Here is a 24,177-nt window from a genome sequence, read left to right on the forward strand (position 1 = left end):
ACGTGAGGTTGATTGCATTCGTCGAAACAGGGCAGACCACGTGAAGGTTGCAATCTTCCACCCCATCTCAGTGTTACAATCCAGTAATAAACAGTGCTGTCTAACCCTTCTCCCGCTGAGGACCTGAGGTCTGCCTGCTTCCCTCATTTACCAATCTTTGTCTGAGCTCCTTTGAATGCATCCTTGCCCTCTCTCTCAGCAGCAGGTGAGACTTTTCCTCACCCTACCCCTGTCATGTCTTATGCTGGTAGAATTCTGTTGATCATCGCTCCTGTTACTGGGACCAAGGGAACTCGGGAGGGAAAGTAGGAGTCTGCATCAACAGCACCAGGCAGGTTCCTGGAATGAGAGGATTGTCCTAGCATCATGATTAAATAAATTAGTTATATATTCTTTTCAGTTCAGAAGAATGAGTGGTGATCTTTTTCAAACATTCAGATCCTGAAGGAACATAGTGGCAGAAGTCGGGATGTTTTCACATGGAAGCATCTTGAATGTGGCCTACTCCTGCACTTATTTCTGACTAGGACTAAAGACCATCTGAGAAATATTATTGCTGGTTCCAACACAAATACTCGGCCTGGGTAGAGTAGAGTGAAAGGAAGGGTTATTTATTCTGATTGCTATTACTCAAATGGAGAACGATATGTAGTAACGTTTGAGCCTGATCCGCCCTTGGGCAAGAAAATAGTTGATGATAGATTGGAATCTACCACTACAGTAGTATAGATTGAAGGAAGAATGATATATCAAGGCATCCAACACCAATCAGCCCCTTCGGCTCACCGCGTCCATGCCAACTACCAATCCTCCATTTACACTAATCCCACTTTAACCCCATTTTAGTTTAGTTTAGTTTAGAGATACAGCGTGGAAACAGGCCCTTCAGCCCATCCGGGTCCGTGCCGTCCAGTGATCCCCACACATTAACACTATCTTACACCTCCACCAGGGACAATTTTTACATTTACTAAGCCAATTAACCTACAAACCTGTACGTCTTTGGAATGTGGGAGGAAACCGAAGATCTCGGAGGAAACCCATGCATGTCACGGGGAGAACGTACAAACTCCGTACAGACCCGTAGTCGGGACCGAACCCGGGTCTCCAGCGCTGCATTCGCTATAAGGCAGCAACTCTACCGTTGCGCCACCGTGATCCAAGATTATATAACTCACCCTTCCACCAGGGGCAATTTACAGTGGACTATTAACCAACCAAGCAGCACGTGTTTGTGTGAAAACCCACACAGTCACAGGGAGAATGTGCAACCTCCACATAATCAGAATTGGAGGTCAGGATCAAGCTTAGTCTCTGCCGCTGTGAGGCAGCAGTTCTACCAGCTCTGTCCCTGTGTGATGGAGGTTATGTGGGTGGTTGAGCTACGGTGAACGTGTTCGTTGGGAGATACTGCAGTCAGGGAAAATAACGATCCCAGATACTGCAGTCAGGGAAATCAGCCAACATCCCTCAGAGCACACCCCACCATCTAATGAGGTAGTGGCTCACCCTGTATCCCTCCTTTCCTCATTTTGTCCAATTGCCTAGGTGTCTGGAAGCCTTTAGATGTCTATCAGGCACTGCTACAGATTGGGCCACAACTCTCACTTCCCCATGTTTCCAGAGCTTGAGTCCCGAAAAGAGGAAGAAATGTAGCAAGCATCAGCCCTCCAGCTTAAATGTAAGCAACAATTCAACCCCAAATTGAAACATCATGCTGATGATTTGAGAACAGCCATGAACTCCACTGGCCATGACGTCTACAGCAATTTTTCCTAAAGTGGTTTTCTACTTGTTACTATCCTATTCCCTATTAACACAATCCGACTCCTAATATTAGAGTAACTCCGACCTGGATTGAATCTGCCATTTTCCTCATCATGGTGCTGGTGGGAATTATGCTGTGTCTTGTGGTAGAGTCATTGTTGAAGGCTGGAGCTTGCATCTCCTGTTTAGTTGTTGATCTAAGTTCTGTACTCGTGTATGGAAAGAATGGTTATCCCTCTGCCGTCGTTGGGAAGGATGAGATCCTTCAGAATTACATTGTAGTTTACTCCATTTCCTGTGTCTTCATTCGCACATACTGGCCATAACGTTAACACCATCCCTCCCCCCCCCCCCCCCCCCCCCCCCTCCCACCCCCCCCCCCCCCCCTCCCCCCCCTCCACTTCAGAGAAGTTAAACCACCTTCCCACATTGTTACATTTCATTCTGTTCTGATGCTGTTGATTAACACTGCTCGGTACATTCCGTGTGTTTATAAACTGTGATTACAACAGAGGACAGTACAGCACAGGAGGAAGCCAACCATATCTACACTAACCATGATGCCAGTCCAGCTAACCCTGTCTGCCTACACATGATCCACATCCCTTTATGCCCTGCATGTTCACATGTCTGTCTAAATGGCTGTAAAACCTTGATATTATGTTTGCTTCCACCACTTCCCTTGCCACTTCCCTTTCCACCTTGGGGGAACAAAAACTGATTGTCCATTTTGTCTATGCCTCTCGTAATTTTTATAAACCTCCATCAGGTCAACTCTCAGCGTCTGACACTCTAGAGTAAACGATCCAAGTTTGTCCGATCTCCCCTGAAAGCGAATGCTCTTCCAGTTTGGGATGTGGCGCTGTAAACGTGGAGACCAAGCTCACCCTCCCCACAACTGCAGACGGGCCCTGCTCCTGAACACAACACACCACTGGGTTCGTGGAGCTGAAAGCCTTGGTTCATAATCTCTTTGTGAGAAATGTTTTTCTGGTTTCTGCTGCAGAGCCTGTCTGGTCCAACACCTGGAGAGGAAATGCTGTTGGATGAGAATCCCGTCGCAGACAGACCAATGTCAAACCTGGAGAAGCTTCACTTCATTATTGGTAATGCCATTGCCAGGCCCAGCATCAGGTAATTGGTCTGAAGAAAGGTCTCGACTCGAAACATTACCCATTCCTCCTATCCAGAGATGCTGAGTTTTAGTTTTAGTTTAGATTATGGGCTTGTCCCACTTACGAGATTTTTTCGGCGACTGCCAGCACCCGTCATAGTCGCAGCAGGTCGCCGAGTATTTTCAACATGTTCAAAATCCAGCGGCGACCAGAATAAGGTACGACTCTTTGGGCGACTACTCACGACCATACAAGCGGTCACACGCGACATGTCGCCTGTATGGTCGTGAGTAGTCCCCTCAGTCGCCCAAAGAGTCGTAGCGTCTTTCAGGTCGCTGCTGAACTTTCAACATGTTGAAAATTTTCGGCGACCTGCAACGATCTATGACGGGTGCTGGCAGTCGCCGAAAAAGTCATGTAAGTGGGACAAGCCCATACATTATAGCGAGGAAACAGGCCCTTCAGCCCACCGGGTCGGCAACAACCTGTGATCCTTGCCCATTAACACCATCCTACACGCACTGGGGACGAGTTACATTTATACCAAGCCAATTAAATTACAAAACTGTACGTCTTTGGAGTGTGGGAGGAAACCGAAGATGTCGGAGAAAACTCACACGGTCATGGGGAGAACGTACAAACTCCATACGGACAGCGCCCGCAGTCGGGATCGAATCCGGGTCTCTGGCGCTGCAAGCGCTGTAAGGCAGCAACTCTACCGTTGCGCCACCATGCTGCATTTTGCATCTATTTTCAGGTAATTGGCCGATGGTTCCTGCCACCGAGTCCATGCTGACCATCAACCACCCACTAATCTTACTTTTATACAATTTTTAAATTCTCCCCACATTCTCAAAACTCCTCCAAGATTCTACCACCCACTTACACACTCTGGGCAATTTACAGCACCCATTTAACCTATTGATCCGTAAGTCTTTTGAATCTGGGAGGAAACCAGGTGCTGGTCGACAGAATCCGTGTTGGATGCAGAAGGGAAAAGTGTTGTGAAAAGGAGGCCCTTCTGATCGTTTCCTTGTTCTTGTTGCAGGGATGAGATTTATTGCCAGATCTGCAAGCAGCTGTCCAATTGTTATAACAAGAACGCCTACGCCAGAGGCTGGATACTCCTTTCCCTCTGTGTTGGCTGCTTTCCAGCATCAGAAAGCTTTATGAAGGTTAGTCGCACAAGCACACACCAACATCCAGACTTGTATTTGATGCTCCCACTGTGATACACACACATTCACAGGCAGACTCATGCCATCCCTTGTGCAACATGCATGCCTACAGGCAGATGTGGCTGTTAGTCCCACTGTGCTGCCCACTCACCTACAGGCCAGTTTGCAACTGTTGGTCTCACTCTCTCCCCAAACACAGCTCTGCAGGTTTTGTCCGGTGTTGCTCAGTTCCATTTGTATGTGTGACCCTTCCTTTAGCCCAGGGGTGGGCTCCTGTCCTATCCCCATGGGTTGACCCTTGACCTTTTACCCCCAGGGGAGGATCACTCTGCCCTTTCACACCCAGGGATGGTATTGATCTAAGCTTTTGAATCTGCGAGTCAAGCATGTACTGTTTCACAGTAATCCGTGTTGGATGCAGAAGGGAAAACTGTTGTGAAAAGCGGACAAGGATCGAGACCATGTCGGCACCAGGAGGAGATCTCCCATTCCAGATCTGCAAGCAGCTGTCCTACCTGTTATATAACAGAACGCCTACGCCAGAGGCTGGATACCCTTTCCCTCTGTGTTGACAATCCATTCACAAAGCTTTGCTGATGTATCTAACAAGCTCGACTTAAAAATATGCCAGCCCTGTTTCCACCATACTCCGAGGAAGAACTGCTTCTGCCAACGCCACGTCAGTCACTTCCCACCTTGTGAACCTCATTTTGTTGCAACAACCCACTTCATCATCAGTCCATTGTTGACTTCACTTGACCTTGACCTTGAAGCAGTCCTTCTGTAACGTTGGCATCCTGTCCTATCAGGCCATCGGGTGACCCTGACGGAAGACCCCAATGGGGAAAGAAAGACTTTCACCCCGGGGATGGTCTGCTGCTCTGGGCATCTGTCAGAGCAACTTGGATTCCATTCAACGAGCTGAACTCTGCAGGATCCTGACAAGGATGAGAACTAACACCTTGCCTCTCGCTGGCAACTGTTCAGTTCCCACCTCCTCAGGACAATCATCAGGAAGCCCAGCGCAAGCTCAACTGCCCAAAAATATGCAAGCCTGTTTCCACCACCTGTCGGCCCACCATGCCAACGCCTGGTCAGTCACTTCCACACTGGACCTCATTTTGTTGCAACAACCCACTTCATCATCAGTCCATTGTTGACTTCACTTGACCTTGACCTTGAAGCAGTCATCTGTAACGTTGGCATCACGTCAGGCCATCGGGTGGTGACGGAAGATCTCAATGGGAAAGAAAGACAGTAGCGGGGAGCTGCTGGGCATCTGTCCAACTTGGATTCCATTCAACGTCTGAAGCTGCAGGCATCCTGAGTTTGATGCCAACTGACTTGCCTCTCGCTGGCAACTGTTGTCAGACAACTCAGGAGCATCAGGAAGCCCAGCGCAACTTCGACTGCCCAAAGGTTTAGTGCAAGCTGTAGGTCAGCCTGTCGGCCCACCATGCTGACCCTGGCCACCCCACACTGGTCCTGACCAGCCCAACCATGCTGACCCTGACCAGCCCAACCATGCTGACCCTGGCCAGTCCACGCTGGACCAAGGTCTCCCACAGCAGTCGTAGGCTCCTCTCGACTCGTCCTCTCTTCTAGCTGCTGGAAGATCAGCGGCAACAAACTTCCCTGTCAGCAAGACTTGTGAAAGTAGAAACACAATAGCTGGGAACTTATGGGAAATGCATTGATGAAACGCTGATAATTCAGCATCCTCGAATCTTTGGTGCTGATTTCCTAGACTGTTGGATGTGACTCCCACTAATACCCAAGCACACGTTTATGTCGCTACACACTGATGAGAAATGTTCCAGTGAACTCAGTGAGTTTAAAGGGAGTGGGAAATACAGAAGTATTCCGTGCCCCATCCTTGACCCCAGGTGTACCAGATCCTAACCCCAGTTCTGGCTGCGTTCCTAGCCCACAATCCGGACCCTGGTCCCAGCTTTACTCTGGAGCCCAGATCACATCCTGGACTAACCAGTGAACCAGGGGCACTCTGGTTCAGGCTCTTTTTTTTCTTGGAGAGTTTTTTTTCTACCTTCAAAACCTGAAGACAGTGGGAAGAGAGCAGCCATCTTGCTGAAAACATAAATCAGCTTTAAAACATCGATGGGAAGAAGCGAAAAAAAGTTTTCCCTGTTCAGTGTTGCTGATTAAAGAGGTCATTAGATTGAAGCATGCACCCTATTGGCTCAGCCAGAGTAACAGATAAAGTAAAGGCAAGTTACAGCGGAGCAGCCTGTAGGGAGTGGCTACGTTGAGGCTCTGGCTCGAGAGGCTTCGGAGAGAAGGGCTAAGGAGAAGAATGCTGACCTGTCAAACCCACAGCAAAGCAGCAGCAAGTAAATACATTGGCAACACATAAATGAGGCTTGCAGGATCACGTGATGTGCTGGAGCTGCATGATGTGGGAGCTGGTGGACACTTTGGTTGTTCCAGGTGACCACATCTGCAGCAAGTTTCGGTTGATCGGGAAACTCGGGCTTCAAACACTGCGGCACGTCAGGGATGGGGAGAATTACCTGGGCTCAGTGTTCCTGGAGGCAGTCACACACATTAGAGTAACTGCTTCCAACGTGGTGTGAATGCCAGTGAGGCAGGCAGAGGGATAGAGGTAAAGGCAGTGTTAGAGGAACCTCAGCCCTTGTGCTCGTCCAGCAGGTCTGAGATTCTTACCCCCTGTGCAGATGAGTGTGAGGGCTGTAGGAACAGTGAGCAACATAACCATGGCACTGTAGTTCAGTGAGCTATGCTAGAGAGGAGAGAGAAGAGACACGTAGTTATCATTGTGATAGTTTAGTCAGGGGAATAGACACCATTCTCTGTCATGTGGATTGAGAATCCTGAAGGCTGTGTTGACTGCCTGGTGCCCGGGTTCGGAACATCTCGCCTGACCTGCAGAGGAACTTGGAGTGGGATGGGAACGATCCAGTTGTCTTAGGTATCAATGATATAGGCAGAACAAGGAAAGAGGTTCTGCTAAGGGATTTGAGCAGCTTGGGACTAAATTGAAAAGCAGAACCAAAAAGGTAATAATCTCTGGAATGCTACCTGAGCCACAAAAAAAATGGTATGGGGGGGAGAAGATTAAAGAGTTGAACATGTGGCTCAAAGATCGGTGTGGGAGAAGTGGAATTGCATTTGTGGGACATTGGTACCAGTATTGGGGAAGGAGGGAGCTGTTCCGATGGGATGGACTCCACTTGAACCCGGCTGGGACCAGGGTCCTGGCAAACTGCATAACGAGGGCCCTGGATAGGGCTTTAAATTAAATAGTGTGGGGAGGGCAACAAATTGGAAATGTATGGATGAAGTTAAAGGGAAGAGGTTACCGAAGTCTCTGGAAGTAAGAAGGACAGGTAATTTAAGAGGGGATGAGTCTAAGGTCAGGCAAAATTAGGACCAATGTGAGAAGAAGAGTGGTGAATATCGAACTAAAGGTGTTATATCTGAATACAATGTACGGGAACAAAGTGGATGAGGTAATAGCGGAGTTAGTAATTAGTAGGTACGACAGTGTGGGCATCACGGAGACGTGGCTAAAAGATGATCGGAGCTGGGAGCTGAATATCTAAGATTACACATCCTATCAAAAACTTAGTTGGGTGGGTAAAGGGGGTGGGGTAGCTCCGCTTGTAAGGAATTAAATTTGGTCCTTAGCAAGGGGTGAGGCCGGATCAGAAGAAGTAGAATCCTTGTGGGTAGAGCTGAGAAACTGCAAGGGTAAAAAGACCCTGATGGGATTTATTTACAGGCCTCCGAATAGTAGCCAGGAAGTAAGGTATCAATTGCATCAGGAGGTACAATCGGCATGTAAGAAAGGCAATGTTACAGCGGTCATGGGCAATTTCAATATGCATGTAGTCTGGGAAAATTAGGTTGGTACTGGACCCCAAGAGAAGGAATTTGTTGAGTGCCTACGAGATGGCTTCTTTGAGCAGCTTTTAGTCAAGCATACTAGGGAAAAGGTAATTCTGGATTTAGTATCGTATAACAAACCAGATGTGATTAGACGGCTTAAAGTAAAGGAACCCCTTGGAGGTAGCGACAAAAATATGATAAAATTCAACCTGCAGTTTGAGAAGGAGATGTGTCAGTATTACTGTTGAGTAAAGGTGACTACAGAGGAATGAGGGAGGAACAGACTGAAGTTGATTGGAAAAGGGACCATAGAATGAATGACTGTAAAAGAGGATAGCAACATTTTCTTCAGATAAATAAAGAGTAAGAGAGAGGCAAGAGTGGACGTTGGACCGCTGGAAATTGTCGCTGGAGAAATTATAATGGGGAATAAAGAAATGGCAGATGAATTGAATTACATTTTTGCCTCAGTCTTCACAGTGGAAGACATCAGTAATGTATCTGAACTTCAAGAGAGTTGGAGCAGAAGTGGCTATTACTAAGGAGAAGGTGCTTGGGAATCTGGGAAGTCTGAAGGTGGATAGGTCTACAAGATGGACTACACCCCAGGGTTCTAAAAGAGGTGGCTTTAGAGATTGTGGCGGCATTAGTGGTGATCTTTCAGGAATCACTAGTCAGGAGTGGTTCCAGAAGATTGGAACGTTGCAAATGTTACTCTGTTGTTCAAGAGGGAGTGAAGCAGAAGAGTGGAAAGTATAGGCCGGTTAGCCTGACTTCAGTGATTGGTAGATTTTAGAGACCATTATAAAGGATGAGGTGACAGAGTACTTAGAAGTTCACGATAAAGTAGGCCAAAGTCAGCATGGTTTTGTGAAAGGGAGATCTTGCCTGACGAATCTGCTGGAATTCTTTGAGAAAGTAAATAACAGGATAGACAAAGGAGAGTCAGTGGTTGTGTAGGAAAGAACTGCAGATGCTGGTTTACACCGAAGACAGACACAAAACTCAACGAATCAGGCAGCATCTCTAGAGGAAAGGAATAGGTGACGTTTCTGGTCAAGACCTCCAAAACTCTTTGGTGGGAAGATGGGAGCCCATGGTATTAGAGGGAAGATGCTAGCACGGATAGCAGGTGGGCTGAATGGCAGAAGGCAAAGAGTGGGAATAAAGGGAGCTTTTTCTGGTTGGCTGCCAGTGACTAGTGATGTTCCGCAGGGGTCGGTGCTAAGGTCGTTACTCTTCACGTTGTATACCAGTGAATTGGATGAGGGGATTGAAAGATTTTCTCTCTCACCAGTATCTGCGCAGCTTCATTCGGACCGGCCCGGCGGGGTACGCATCTTACTGCGAGGAGCGTTTGAGACGGACTACTGCCAACGGAGCGCGCACCGAACCGCCCAGCTACCTGGAGCTGGAGGTCTGCATATGGGGCAGGAGGCGAGGGGCGGGGGGGGGGGGGGGGGGGGGGGGGGAGGGGAGGGGGGAGAGGACAGGGGCTGGGCAGAAAAGGGTAGAGGGTTGGGGTGGTGGGGAAGGGCGAGGCAGGAAGGGATGGGGTGGGAGGACAAGGAGGCGTGGGAAGATGGGGGAATAGAGGAGTGGGGAGGCAGACTATAGGTAGACCGTTAGGGCAAAAGGATGATCATTGGTTGGAGACAGGCAGATAATGTGGACAGGTAGTCACCATTGTCACGTGGCTTCTGTTTAGGGACAGGCATCATAGTCAGGCACATATTGTGGACAGGCGGTCACTGGTGTCAGGTGGGTTCTGTTTACAGGCAGGCTCTGCAGAACGCTGACACTGGATTATGTAAACAGTTGGCCACCATGAACTAGTAGTCGCTGCTGACAGGCGGACTATGGGCCGGTGTGTATTGCGGACGGGTGAGTGATGAGGAAGACTCTTCCCTTTCCCGACAGGCGTCCAAGACGAAGCAGCCGATGAAAGTGACGGTGACATTGATGAGCGGAACGAGTTACTCAGTCTCCATCGATTCTGCCACCACAGCCCAGGAGCTGTGCAGGGCCCTTGCCAGCAGAACTGGCCTGACCGACTCGTTTGGCTTCTCCATCTACATCGCGCTATACCAGAAGGTGGGGCTCTAAAGTGCCCTTTCAATTGAGTCGGGTTGTGTGCAGGAGGGTGTGTGGTGTCGTGGTGGGCTGTGTCAGGGAGGCCATGGGAGGGAGCGAGCAGAGGTGGGGACACCTAGATGTGGCAGGGACCATGAAGCAGAGGGAACGTCTGAGACTGGGATTCCCACATCTGGCCTGGTGGACTTGCGGCTCTTTGTCCACCGGAAAACCAGAGCAGGAGTAGGCCACTGGGCTCCTAACGCCTGCTCCACCATTCAATATGATCATGGCTGATCTACCCCAAGACGCATCAATTTTGTGCCAGTTCTCCAGAGCTCTTAGTTCTGAAAACGTTTAAATATGTATCTACCTCCAATGCTTCCAATGATCTGGCTTCCACCACCTTCTGGGGCTGAGAGTTCCAGAGATTCTCCACCCTCTGAAAGGTTCCTGCTTACCTTGGTTTAAATGGCTGTCCCCTAATTGATATTGGTGAATTATTGTCACGTGTACTGAGATTCAGTGAAAAACATTTGTTTGCAAGCGATCTAGTCAAATCATTCTATATAAGATTAATGCACAAGTACAGGTGGTTCGAAGAGACAATACCAGTGCAGAATATAGTGTTACAGTGTTATAGCGTTACTGTCACAGAGAATGTGCAAGGGACGCTATGAGGTTGGTAATCTTGTGACCATGTCCCCTCATCCGAACCTCCACCAATCCAGATTTCCTCAGGACCCCCCTGTCTCAGAGCGGCTGGTGTAGATTCGAGTCAATGGGTGGTTGATGGCTGGTGTGAACTTGGTGAGTTAGTGGGCCTGTTTCCAATGGTCTGTATGGCACTCAAACTTTGTACAGAATTCTGAACCACTCTCTATCTCTCCCCCCTCCCGCCACCAGGTCTCCTCCCTCGGGAGTGGTGCTGATCACATCCTGGATGCCATCTCGCAGTGCGAGCAGTACGTGAAGGGGCAGGGCAGGCAGGAGCGGCACGCCGCCTGGCGCCTGCTCTTCCGCAAGGAGATCTTCACACCCTGGCACGACTGCGGAGCGGATCCAGTCAGCACGGACCTCATCTATCAACAGATCCTTCGCGGCATTCGGTTCGGGGAATACGAGTTCGAGGTGAGATCTGTCGGTCAAGCACTTGTGATAAATATATATCACGTAATTAGCATCTCATTGTCAGGCGCTTCCCATCATGTTTTAAGAGCAAGAATGGTTTGCCCCAGAGAGTGGTTGGACTCTGGAACATCTGTTGAAGAGATGGTGGAAGCAGGCCCTCCTCACGTTTAGGAAGCATCCAGTCCAACACTTGTAACTCCGAGGCAGAGAAGGCTGGGGAATGAGATTAGTGTGAATGGGATTGCAACATGCAGCATGGGCATGTTGGGCAGAAGGGCCTGCTTCTGTACTGAATGATTCTAATGTTATCATTTTCCTTCTCCTCTCCCACTCCCATGAAGATCTGACTGGCCATGGAAAGTTACAGCACAGAAAGAGGCCCTTCAGCCACCCAGTCCGTGCTAACCACCCATCTTCGCCCATCCTACACTATTCCCATTTTTGATCAGCCTGCATTCCCAGCAACTCATCTTGGATTCTACTATTCACCCACATGGGAACGATTTGTAGAGGCCAACTAACCCACCAACCCGCGAGTCTTTGGGATGTGGGTGGAAAAGAACGGCCCTGTGATGCAGCTGCTGACTCGTAGTCACAGATTAGGGTTTGATCCTGACCTCGGGTGTGGAGTTTGCATGATCTCCCTGTGACCACGTGGATTTCCTCCAGGTGCTCCGGTTTCCTCCAACATCCCAAAGACATGCGGGTTTGTAGGTTAATTGGCCTCTGTAAATTGCCCCTAATGCGTAGGAAGCGCATGTGAAAGTGTGACAGCATTGAACTAGCTTGAACAGGGATTGATGGTCGGCATGGTGTCAGTGGGCCGAATGGCCTGTTTCCATAGTGTATCTTTGAAAGCTAACAAAAACCGAGACACTCGGCTGTGTGTGGTTCTGATGGATATTCCTCGTTTCCTTCAGCAAACTATTGCATTGCAGAAGGCATCACAGTACGTGATGAGTTGTTTCCAATTGGGAAAATTCAATTCAGTGGTAATGACCGGGTCTAGGGTCACAGGAAGTTGGCCAACTCATCGAGAGGGACCTGGTACGGAGATGTGGAGTACAACCCTGGTCATATCTTACTTAATCCATCCCTTTGTGTTGACTGTTTAATGTGATGGGCTGGGTCGTGGGTGGGGGGCAGTGTTTTGAGGGCAGGTGCGGAAGGTCCGTGTGGGGATCCGTGAGCAGCCTGCTCTGAGAGTTACGAGGAGACTGTCGGGATGGTTAACTGCTGTGACTCCACTACTCCAGGAGGAAGAGCTGGTGAATGTCGCCGCCAATCTTTACTACGTGAACTTTGGAACGAGTGATGAGGCTGTGAAGGGGCTGCAGGTTGTCAAAAGCTGCATCTCCGACAAACTCTTGCAGATCAAATCCCCGGAGGACTGGAGTAAACAGATCATGGCGCGAGTGAAGGTAAGGAAGGAACTGCACTCTCCAGAGAGGACTATCCCGGGGGTTCCCGTGGGAGAAATCAAAGTGGGTTGCTTGGCAACTGTGCACAGCTGGATCTGGACATTGCTGTCCACCTTAACCCCTTCAGTGCTGCGTGTCCATTGCAGCAGAGATCTGCACTCACAGTCTGTGCAAACTTGGCATTCACTCTGGGGACTGGTGATGGGTAGGTGATGGGTCAGAGGAGGCCCAGGCAACCAAGTGGCAGCAATGAGGAAGAGATTGGTGTTTCCAGCTTCATAATGAGCCTGCAATTCAATTCCACCCAAAGCCAGAACACCAGAGATGTCAATGTGGAACACCCCAACACCATGACTGTGATCACCCCAACACAGTGACTGTGAGCACCCCAACACCATGACTGTGATCACCCCAACACAGTGACTGTGATCACCCCAACTCAGTGACTGTGAACACCCCAACACTGGTTTGCCTGTGACGGTGGTGTCAGTCCTAGTAGGTCTGTGCCTGTCTACTGATGTGAAGCTTGTGCCTGAGGGTCTGACAGACAGTGGGCGTGGGTGGGATCCAGGTGCCCACTGGACAGCCTGGAACTCCTGTGTTGTGTGTCTTGGCCCCTGTATATTGTCTCTCGTGTGTACGATGGTGGTAGAATATGGGGCTAGTTGAGGGGAATGTGAGATAAATAAAATGGAATGATGTATTGGCTACCCGATGATCAGCATGGACTCAGTTGAACAAAGGATGTGTTTCCGTTCAGTATGACTCTAGTCTGTGCATGAGTCCTTGTGTGAGGAGAGGGAGAGGTGCCCGTGTTCCTGCTCCACTTCAATCTCTGTGGGGACCTGCTGGTGAGGCCGGCTCTGGGCCTAGCTATGGTCACCACAGCCCAGACACTCCTGCCCATGACCCCAGGTGTAGGAGCAGTGCCTGTGCGGGGGAATCAGTGCCTCTGCCTATTCAATGCACCGCTGGCTGCTGTCACATGGACTGCAGTACACGGGTCCGCATGTCATGGAGACTGCATGTCACGGGGATGTGTACACAGGGATTGTATGTCATGGGGACTCTGTGTCGTGTGTACTACAGCGATCTCCATCACACAGGGTCACTTCACAACTTGGCACCCAGCCTGTTAAAGGTTTACTGGTCAATGTTGCGATTAATTATGTATATGTGTTGTCTATATATATATATATGTATATCTGCATATATCTGTGTGTGTGAGGAGGTATATATCTATGTGTGACTCCATTTCTATGTGTGTCAGTATATGTGTGCCTCAGTCATATAGAGTGCCTATATGTCTGTGTGCTTGTGTGGGTGTGTGTCTATGCGTGTGTGTCTCGGTTTGTGTCTGTGTGTGTTTGTTGTAGAGAGACACTCCATCACCAATATATTTCTGTTTGTGAAAGGGTTTGTTCAGCCTGGACAGTCCCGAGCCGCTCACTCTCAAGGCCCAGCTGGTTGACCTCGTCCGCTTGAAGTGGCCCCTCCTGTTCTCCAGATTTTTTGAAGCTGCAAAGTTTTCAGGTACCGTGTGTTGCAGTGAGCTTCCATGTTTGCCTATGCATGTGTGTGTGTGTGTGTGTGTGTGTGTGTGTGTGTGTGTCACAATCATATGTGCGCAAGGGCAAATGTCATTGTATGTGTGCACATGCCTGCAAGACCCCACAAACTGCTGCCTCACAGCACTCGCGACCCAGTCCATGTCCGGACCTCCAGTGCTGACAATGTGGGGTTTGCATGTTCACCCTGAGACAACGTGGGTTTCCTCTGCATGCTCCAAGTTTCCTCCCACATCTCAAAGACGTGCAGGTTGCAGAAGATGGTGGACAATGTCCGCTCCATGACAGAAGGCGTTGCCTCAAGACGACAGCTAATGTCATCAAAGACCCACAGCACCCTAGCCTTGCTCGCAACTCGTTGCTCCCATCAGGAAGAAGGTACAGGAACCTGAGAGCTGTGACCACTGGGTTCAAGAACAGCATCTTCCCATTCGCCGTCAGGCTCATGAACCACCCAGCACAACCCTAACCACAACCCTACCCTCAGCACCAAACGACTGCAGACGTTGTATTGGTTGCATTACATACTTTGGTTTGCCATTATGGTCTGGTTACCTAGTATTACTGACAACTTATTGTATTATTGATTATTGTATATATATTTATTTGTTGTGCTTTTGCATAAATGAGCTTGTAAAACTGCAGCAAATAATCGTGTCATCCCCAATGCACATGACAACAAAACATTCTTGCCTCTTGAGGTTGGTGGGTCAATTGGCCACTGTAAATTGTCCCTAGTATGTGGTGGAGGTGGTTGGCAGAATCTGTGGCAAGTTGGGGGGACTGTAGGGTGAATAATACAAGATTGGTGTATTGGCCACCAGACGATCAGCGTGGGCTGATGGGCCTGTTTCTGTGCAGTATGACTAATCTGTGTGTGAGTCCTTTGGTGAGCAGAGTGAGAGGAAAAGCTGTGCCCATGTTTCTACTCCAGCCCAGTCTCTGGAGTAGAATCCATGTTGGGACGTGCTGGTGAGGACAGCCCTCGACCTACCCCTGGTCACCCACAGCACAGACTCACCAGCGGAACGATTTCCGCCATCAAAATATTGCAGAGTTATGGATGTTGCCCAGTCCATCACACTGACCAGACTCCCCACCGTTGACTCCATCTACACTTTGCGCTGCCTCAGACAAGCAGCCAACGTAGATTAGTCCACCTTGTTCATCTTCTACTAGCCATTCCTATCAGGTAATAAGTACAGACGCCTGAAGGTTGCACACCACCAGACTTGGAAACACCTTATTTCCCTCTATTATCAGGCTTCTGAATGGTCCTTCCACAAGCTAGAGTACTGTTCGATTCACCTCTACCCCACTGCGGACATTGAACTTTGTCTATGCGTCTGATGCTATACAATTCTGAGAACTCCATGCTGCACTCTGTATCTTCCCCATTGTTCTATCTATTGCATGTCAGTTGACTTGCTTGATTATATTTATGTACTAGACTAAGTGAGCTCCGTTGGGTCCCAGTTACACGGGAGGCCTGGTCACCCAACACAACCCGTTCCCCATAGCAATATTCCACCACTCACCCGTTCCCCCAACGCAATATTCCACCACCAACCCATAGCCCCTAACTGCTCAGGTACGGCTCATTTCCCCTCATCTCCAAGCACTCCCTCTCCTTCTTCATCATATGTGGGAGAGGAGGAGGGGAGGGGGGATTGTGGGGGAGATGGGTGTATGGGCAGGGGGGAGAGTTGTGGAGGGAGAGGGTGTGTGGGCGGGAGGGGAGTGAGTTTGGAGAAAAGACGGGGGAAGAGCCATGGGCGAGAAGGGGGTATCACAGGGAAGGGGGAAGAGGAGCCAGTGAGGAGACCAGAGGGGTAGTGGCTGGAATTGGCGGTGCGATGGGGACTCACAGCGGGCGCTGGTCTCTGGTCATTCTCCTCCGCCGGGATCAGTCTCCGCTTTCCGTTTGGCGACATCGCGACATCTCCGACTCCAGGCTGGGCTGGGTTCCGACTCCAGGCTGGGCTGGGTTCCGACTCTGGGCTGCTCGACGTGGAGCTGCTCGGGACTCAGCTGCTTCGGGTCCCTCTGAAAATGTTGTCCGGTCGGAAACCTCCATCAGCCATCCTCAGCTCCAGTAAAGACGCGATGGAGCAGGAAGGTGCGGACCGCCCCAGTGAGTGACAGGGGAAGAGACTAATCCGCGCAGCACGGCAGGAGAAGAGATCGATCTGCGCATGCATGTTTTTTAAGATATTTTAAACCTCGCTAACATTTACGACATTCAACCGATCGGAACGAAACTTGGTGCAATCGCAGCACAGGAGAACGGTGAGTGAACTAGTGAAAATCATAGCGCTATCGCAAACTATTTTTGCGCAAATAGAAAGACGCACAAACCGGAAGATAACAAGATCAGAGTTTTAGTTATGTATAGAAGATAGATGGATGGATGGATGGATGGTTTGATTTTCTGATTTGATTGGACAGCATGCTAAACAAAGTTCTTCACTGTACCTTGGTACACCAGACAATAATAAGCCAAAACCTTAACCCTTCCCTGTGTGTGAGTGACATGTTGAGCATGGGGGGGAGTTGCAGGCGGCTACAGTAGAGCGAGATGGTGGTGCGTTCCCTCAGCAGGAAGAGTGCGGGCAGCACGCTGGGCTCCAGGTTCACTCACACCTGCTCTCTTCCAGGACCAACCCTGCCAAGGAACAAACTGGTGGTCGCCATCAACTGGGCCAGTCTCAGCTTTGTGGATGAGAACGAGAAAGTCCTGCTGAAGCGCTCCTTCCTGGAAATTACCGGAGTAACTACAAACAGGTCAGAGCTTGGGGGATCAACCACCTCCCTCCTGCTAATCTCTCCACCCCTGTGTCTCAGGGTCTCGCCCCCTCCTCCAGACTCCCTCATCAGCTAAACCATGGGCCGGGCCATCGCAGGCTGAGGCCACGTCCCTCCCGTCACATCCCTCTGTGGGCAGCTGCAGACATCTGGGAACATCTGGGTCAAGGCCATTCTGGATGGGTGCTGGGGTAGAGGTCAGGCTGAGGGTAGAGGTCAGACTGAGGGCGGAGGTCAGGCTGAGGGTAGAAGTCAGGCTGAGGGTAGAGGTCAGGCTGAGGGTAGAGGTCAGGCTGAGGGCAGAGGTCAGGCTGAGGGTAGAGGTCAGGCTGAGGGAAAATTGAGCTGGTGAGACGGAGAGTAGAGGTCAAGGTGTGTGTAGTCAGACAGAGACTAGGGGTCAGGTGGCAGAGGAGGACTGGCTGAGGTAAAATTGAGGGTGGTGAGATCGGGTGTGGAGGTCAGGCTGAGGGTAGAGGTTAGGCTGGGGATGGAAGTCAGGCTGATGGTGCAGGTCAAGTTATGATAGAGGTCATGTGGAGGGCAGAGGTCAAGCTGGGGCTGGAGGTCAGGCTGAGGATGGAGGTCACATGGAGGTTGGAGGTCATGCTGTGAAGGCGTAAGTGGAAGGGATTCCAACACGTCAACTAGTTGGAGTATTCCCGTGAGCTGATGTTGGTGATTGAGCAGCGGTTGCCAAGGGTGAGGGAGGAGGGTTGTTCCATTGACCGGACAAAACAATTCCTGCGGGATGTGGGAGTTGGATATACTTTGAGCAGTGAGGAGAAGCTGACTCGGCTGGAAGCAAGACGAGGGGCTGAAGGGCTGGGATTGACGGACTGGGCTCGACCCTTTGAGAACGCTCTGCCTGCTTAGAACCGTCCGAGTGCCTGCGACGATAGATTTGACTGTGGTGCTTTGTCCAACGCAGAGCTCTGAAGCTGTCGGGGCAGAGTGTGACGGTGAGCACACTGCAGGGCGAGGAGTACACCCTGACGTCCGGCCATGCTGCCGACATCGCTGACCTGCTGCTGCTGTTTCTGAACGGGCTGAAGGTGAGGTCGGAGTACGCAGTGTCACTGCTCAACAGTCCCAAGCAAGGTATGGAGAACATTGAGACCATTGCTCTAGTGACTTTCAAGGCCAATGCACCTGGTAACTGTCTCAGAACCAAGCCTATCCCTTGACTATACAAAGGCATTTCTCTACCTCTGAACATGGAACAATACAGCACAGGAATGTGCCCTTCGGCCCACAATGTCTGTGCCAAACATGGTGCCAAGACCAACTCTTATCTGCCTGTGTGTGATCCATATTACTCCATTCCCTGCCTATCCATGTTCCTTGTCTTTTAAACACTACCACCATGCCTAGCAGTGCGTTCCAGGCATCCACCACCTTTTGCGTAAAAACTAACCCTGCAAATCTCCTTTCCACTTTTTCCCTCTCATCGTAAAGCTTTTCCCTCTTATCTTTGACATTTTCACCCTGGGAGAAAAAGGTTCTGACTGTCCACTATAAAGCCTTGCTGAAAACAACTGGAGCACATCAATTGTTGATAATTGGATCCAGTTGGTCATACCTGTTAAAAAACAAAGTGCTGGAGGAACTCGACGGGATCATCTGTGGCAGGAAATGGGCAGAGGATTTTTCGGGTCAGGGCTGCTGGAGTAGAGGGGAGGTAGCTGGTGGAGGCAGGTGAGGGGTAAGGTGGCACGTGTGCATTTGCCAACTCCTGTCTCACCCCCACCCTCACCTCTTTCTACCACCTATCTTTCCTCAACTGCAGTCTGAAGAAATGTTCAACCCAAAAATGTCGTCAGTCTATTTCCCTCCACAGGTGCTGCCTGACCTGCTGAGTTCCTTCCAGCACTTTGTTTTCTGCTCAAGATTACAGATCCTGCAGTCTCTTGTGTCTCCTTCCCCTGATCAATCTTTCCATATATATCCAGTTCTTTCTATATATCCATTTCTGCTGATCCACAGAATGTTTCCAGTAAGTTGCCCCTCACTGATGATAGGCTGGTTATAGTACGAATAGGTGAGTCTTTTTCAGCTTTACACCTGAACCAAAGAGTGTTGGAAGAATGAAGATTTGAATCAGCATTATTCCCAACCCTCTTGTAAGCTCCGGATTCATTGTGTGTAGTCCTGGTGATTTATCTACCTTTACCAGGCATCTTAAACATACCCTTCATTGTCTGTGTCACTCCCCTTCTCCATTAAGACAAACCCTCTTTCAATAGACAATAGACAATAGGTGCAGGAATAGGCCATTCGGCCCTTCGAGCCAACACCGCCATTCACTGTGATCATGGCTGATCATCCCCAATAAGTTCCCCGTTCTTGCCTTCTCCCCGTATCCCCTGACTCCGCTATCTTTAACATAGAAACATAGAAAATAGGTGCAGGAGTAGGCCATTCGGCCCTTCAAGCCTGCACCGCCATTCAATGTGATCATGGCTGATCATCCAACAAGAGCCCTATCTAGCTCTCGCTTGAAAGTATCCAGAGAACCGGCCTCCACCGCCCTCTGAAGCAGGGAATTCCTGAGAGCGACTAGTGGAAGAAGGTTGAGGGACTAATTGACCTCCTCGAGTTCCTAATAAGTGAGGCAGATGATGGTGTGCGGAGGGTGGATGGAGGAACAAGGGAAGGGTCTGCTTCAGGCGGGAAGATGAGAGAGTTCAAATGACAAAAGATACTTCAAGAGGCCAACTGCAAACTCCTTGGAACATCTGATATCAAGTAAAACACTATAATAATAGAAGTCTTCCTTTTTCAGGTCTGGAAACTGTTGAATATCCATCAAGATTGTCCCTACATTAAACTGTCCATCTGCAGTATCTGTCCTACAGTTTAACTGTATCGCTATTCTGTTAGACCCTACAGTCTAACTATGTGTCTTGCATGTTTGTTGTTAGAATCGAATGTATCGCTGTCATCTTCGTTCTAACAGTCTAATATATCACTGCTGTGTTTGTTCCTCCAGGCCAATACATCTGTCATGTTTGATCCTACATTTACAGTTTAGTTTACAGTCAAAACTGTGTCTGTTGTTTTTGACCCAAGTGCAGAGTTTAATTTGCTTTCCACTTTTGGTGTTTCAGATGATCCCATATTCCTAAAATTTGAGAAGGGTGATTTGATTAAGCTTCTTAAAACTGAAGAGCTAACTCCGCCTCAAGATCATGGCTGGGTTCAAGGTTGGAATGAGCGTACGGGAAAGACAGGAAGCCTTTCTCTGCAGTCCGTCTACATCATTCCAATCCTTGAGAAACCATCGTCAGATGTGATGGTACGTTGGGGTAAAGTTCACTCTAACAAAGACCAGCTCATTACTACTTGTGTTGAGATGAGTTGTCTTTTGAGGCCAAGCACTCCCCCATCGGTCGGCTGAGGCCCAGGTCAATAGATAATAGACAATAGGCGCAGGAGTAGGCCATTCAGCCCCTCGAGCCAGGACCGGCATTCATCATGTGATCATGGTTTATCATCCACAATCAGGACCCCATTCCTGCCATATCCCCTGACTACGCTATCTTTAAGAGCTCTATCTAACTCTCTCTTGAAAGCATCCATAGAATTGGCCTCCACTGCTTTCTGAGACAGAGAATTACACAGATTCACAACCCTCTGTGTGAAAATGTTTTTCCTCATATCAGTTCTAAATGACGTACGCCTTATCCTTAAACTATTCCGAACTCCCCCAACATCGGACACATGTTTCCTGCCTCTAGCGTGTCCAAACCCTTAATAATCTTATATGTTTCAATAAGATTCCCTCTCATCCTTCTAAATTCCAGAGTATACAAGCCCAGCCGCTCCATTCTATCAATTTATGACAGTCCTGCCATCCCGGGAATCAACCTTGTGACTCTACGCTGAATTACCTCAATAGCAAGAATGTCCTTCCTCAAATTTGGAGACCAAAATTGCACACAATACTCCAGGTGTGCTCTCACTAGGGCCCTGTACAACTGCAGGAGGACCTCTTTGCTCCTATACTCAACTCCTCTTGTTATGAAGGACAACATGCCATTTGTTTTCTTCACTGCCTGCTGTACCTGCACGCTTACTTTCAGTGACTGATGAACGAGGACCCCCAGATCTCATAGTACTTCCCCTTTTCCCAACTTGACACCATTCAGATAATAATCTGCGTACCTGTTCTTGCTACCAAAGTGGATAACCTCACATTTATCCACATTAAACTGCATCTACCCACTCACCCAACCTGTTCAAGTCACCCTGCATCCTCATAGCATCCTCCTCACAGTTCACACTGCCACACAGCTTTGTGTCATCTGCAAATTTGCTAATGTAACTTTTACTTGTCCTTTATGTGTCAGGGACCCATTCCCATTCCCATTCCCATTCCAGTGCTGAGCCATCCCCTGCGGGAGCCCTCATTAATTACAGGCCTGTACATTTTCTCCCATTACAGTCTTGAGCACTCAATAGTCTGTGCCTGAGGTCACTTTCTGTGAGACTCTGTGCTTCCTCTTATTATGGAGCCATTGCTAACAGGAACTGGAGTTCCCCTGTTACACGGCAGAGGAAGCACACAGACTGGTACTGATGGGCCCTTATCAATACTAGCCTTTTGAATACAGGACCCAGTTTCTCTCATTACAGGATCCAGTGCCTCTCCCATTACATGACCCAGTTGCCCTAATATTATAGGACCCAGCAGTCCTCCTGTTGCAAGACCCAACACAATTTATGATAATAGCCTGTCCCACTGCAGCGACCAAATCTGCGAGTTTAGAAGAGTTTGCCCTCAACTCGAACTCGCAGCATGGTCGACACGTGGTCCTAGGAGATCCTGTGAGGTCACTGGAACTCTCCTTCATGCTCGAGGGAAGTTCCCGCATACACGCGGCCTCAGCTAGGTCGTGGAAAATTTTCAGCATGTGGAAAAATGTTCTGCGAGTAAAATTTGCTCGGCATGGTTCTATTTAACTCGTAGTGCAGTGGAGTGGGGTCACTATTTAGTTACAGGGAGTCGAGGGCAGCCGTAGGCAATCTCCTTAGCTGACCCGGCATTTTAATTGGCTCATTGGAGTTTTCAGGACCAAGGAAAACCGACCGGTAGGTAAAATGCCCACTAAACTTTATTAAAAATTGTCTGACTTCTCTCCCCCCTTCTCTCCCCCTTCCCCTCCTCCTCTCTCCCCTCTCCTCTCCCCCCTCCTCTCCCCTCCTCTCCCCCCCCCCTCCTCTCCCCCCCCTCCTGTCCCCCCTCCTCTCTTCCCCTCCTCTCCCCCTCCTCTCTCCCCCCCTCTCCTCTCCCCCTCCTCTCCCCCTCCCTCCCCCTCCTCCCCCCTCCTCTCCCCCTCCCCCTCTCTCCCTCTCCCTCTCTCTATCTCTCTATCTCTCAATCTATCCATCTCTCCCCATCTCTCCCCCTCTCTCCCCCTCTCTCCCCTAACCCCCCCCCCCCCTCTCGCTCACTAAAGGACTTACCGTACACTGTGCAGCCGTATTTTATCTTCCTCTTCTTCGCGGGTGTGAATTTCAGACAGCGCTCCCTCGCTTTCCCTGACCCCCACCTTTGCGGTGTGTGTGTGCGTGTACGTGTGCAATCTTTTGATTGCCCCTGGTGTGTAGTTGAGCGTGAAATCTGGGCAGACCTGTTGCGAATGAAATGAGATAAATGCAGATTTGGTGTAAATGTGTGTTTGATGGTCAGCATGGACTTGGTGGGCTGAAGGGCCTGAGTTGGTGCTGTGTCCCTCTACATTTCCCACCTGTCAAATTTGATGTACATCAGCTGCCTGAAAACGTGTAGCGACTCTACCTAATGACCCAACAGTTGCTGCAAGTCATAAACAACCAGGAAATGCCTTTGTTTAAACGTCGGAAACGGTGATAAAACTGTAAATGCATTTTCCCGAGCAGATCAGCAGTTTCCTTATCGCGCTGTCCTGCTGCAACCGTTCCTCAGCCCTGAGTCTGTTCACAACTGCTGCCTTCTTCCACTGACAGAGTTTGATCCGCATGTCTCCTGACCAGCGACGCCAGGCTGCACCCACTGCCCCCGCACAGGAGGTGGACACCAAGCACTACACCCTGGAGGAGTTCTCGTACCTCCACTTCAGGTGCACCTCCTTCTTCATTCTTGAACAGGGTTGCGATAGATGCGCCATCCTTTAATGAATTTGGTTTTTAGTCATGAAAGATTTTTTAAGGATTCAATTTGATCAAAAGTATTGGATAACAAGCCGGGGGAAGAACAATGGAGCAGTTGGTAGAGCCACAACCTCACAGAGTGGAGACTCCGATTTAGTCCTGACCTCAGGTGCTGTCTTTGCCTAGTTTGCACATACTCCATGTGACCACACATGCGGGCACAAGGTTAAGCGCTGGTCACTTCATTGCTCCTGGTGAGTAGGTGAGTGGCAGGAGAGATGGGGAGAGATGGCACGTGGGTGAGGAGGGGCCACTGGGAGATGGGTGGTGGTTATGGCCTCTTGCAATGTAGGAAGATTGTTTGAGATGATGGGTACCCCTGTCTGAAGGAGGAACCAGACCTGAACAAACAGAGGCATAGATGACCTGCAGGGGTATAACGGACTCCAGTCGGATGTTGACAACAATGAAGTCATTGGTTTGGGCCAATCTCAAGCCTATGGACCCATCTGAGAGCAGGAAAGAGACCTCCAGCTGTTCAGCCCTTTCGGCAGAATGACCCTGGAAGCCAAACAACCCCATAACCCCATCCAATGCTATTAATCATCGAACACATGCAGCAACACCCTGCCATCCCCATAGCCCCTGTATTTGCAGCTGGGATGTTGTTGTGGAAACAGCTGCAAGGGATCTCACATTTAAATTGTGGAATGAGACCCTTTGGGGCAGCTTGGGAGCATCTTCAGGAAAGCGCGTGCCCTCGCCTCCCCTTCCTGGTGAGGCCGCCAGCACAAAGCAACGTCTCGGTTTCCTTCTCGGCGGAGGTGGCGGCTGAGTCTGTGCTTCCTGCGAATGAGATCTGCTGCGGGTAGCACGGCTTACGTTAACCCAACTCCTCTTGTCTGAACAGGCCCCCAAGTAAAGAGTCGATGAGCAGAGCAGTGTTTCCAAAGGCTCGCGTGAAGGACCTGATCTGGGCCTGTTCCCGGGAGCCCCTGAGACTGCCGCTGTTGAAGAAAGTCTGTCTGAATCCTGAGATGGTGCAAGTGGCGTGTCAAGCCTTCATCGATATCCTTTCAATCTGAGCACGGTCTCCCCGCACCGCACTGCACCT

The 24,177-nt window shown here is 49.7% G+C and overlaps 1 protein-coding gene across 1 annotated transcript in view; it reads left to right on the top strand.

Annotated features, from left to right (window-relative positions):
• LOC129703149 (unconventional myosin-VIIa-like) overlaps positions 1–24,177 on the top strand; it is a 111,452-nt gene that overhangs the window by 65,236 nt on the left and 22,039 nt on the right. The window contains exons 28-40 of the mRNA XM_055645316.1: positions 1,549–1,681; positions 2,774–2,901; positions 3,931–4,057; positions 9,228–9,347; positions 9,851–10,024; positions 10,910–11,134; positions 12,391–12,555; positions 13,971–14,088; positions 16,781–16,907; positions 17,860–18,029; positions 20,039–20,226; positions 22,920–23,032; positions 23,974–24,131. Of these exons, the coding sequence (XP_055501291.1) occupies positions 1,549–1,681; positions 2,774–2,901; positions 3,931–4,057; positions 9,228–9,347; positions 9,851–10,024; positions 10,910–11,134; positions 12,391–12,555; positions 13,971–14,088; positions 16,781–16,907; positions 17,860–18,029; positions 20,039–20,226; positions 22,920–23,032; positions 23,974–24,131 (1,946 nt within the window). The remainder of the gene's footprint in view (positions 1–1,548; positions 1,682–2,773; positions 2,902–3,930; positions 4,058–9,227; positions 9,348–9,850; positions 10,025–10,909; positions 11,135–12,390; positions 12,556–13,970; positions 14,089–16,780; positions 16,908–17,859; positions 18,030–20,038; positions 20,227–22,919; positions 23,033–23,973; positions 24,132–24,177) is intronic.

The sequence above is a fragment of the Leucoraja erinacea genome, chromosome 14 (genome assembly GCF_028641065.1).
Source record: "Leucoraja erinacea ecotype New England chromosome 14, Leri_hhj_1, whole genome shotgun sequence".
Taxonomy (NCBI): domain Eukaryota; kingdom Metazoa; phylum Chordata; class Chondrichthyes; order Rajiformes; family Rajidae; genus Leucoraja; species Leucoraja erinaceus.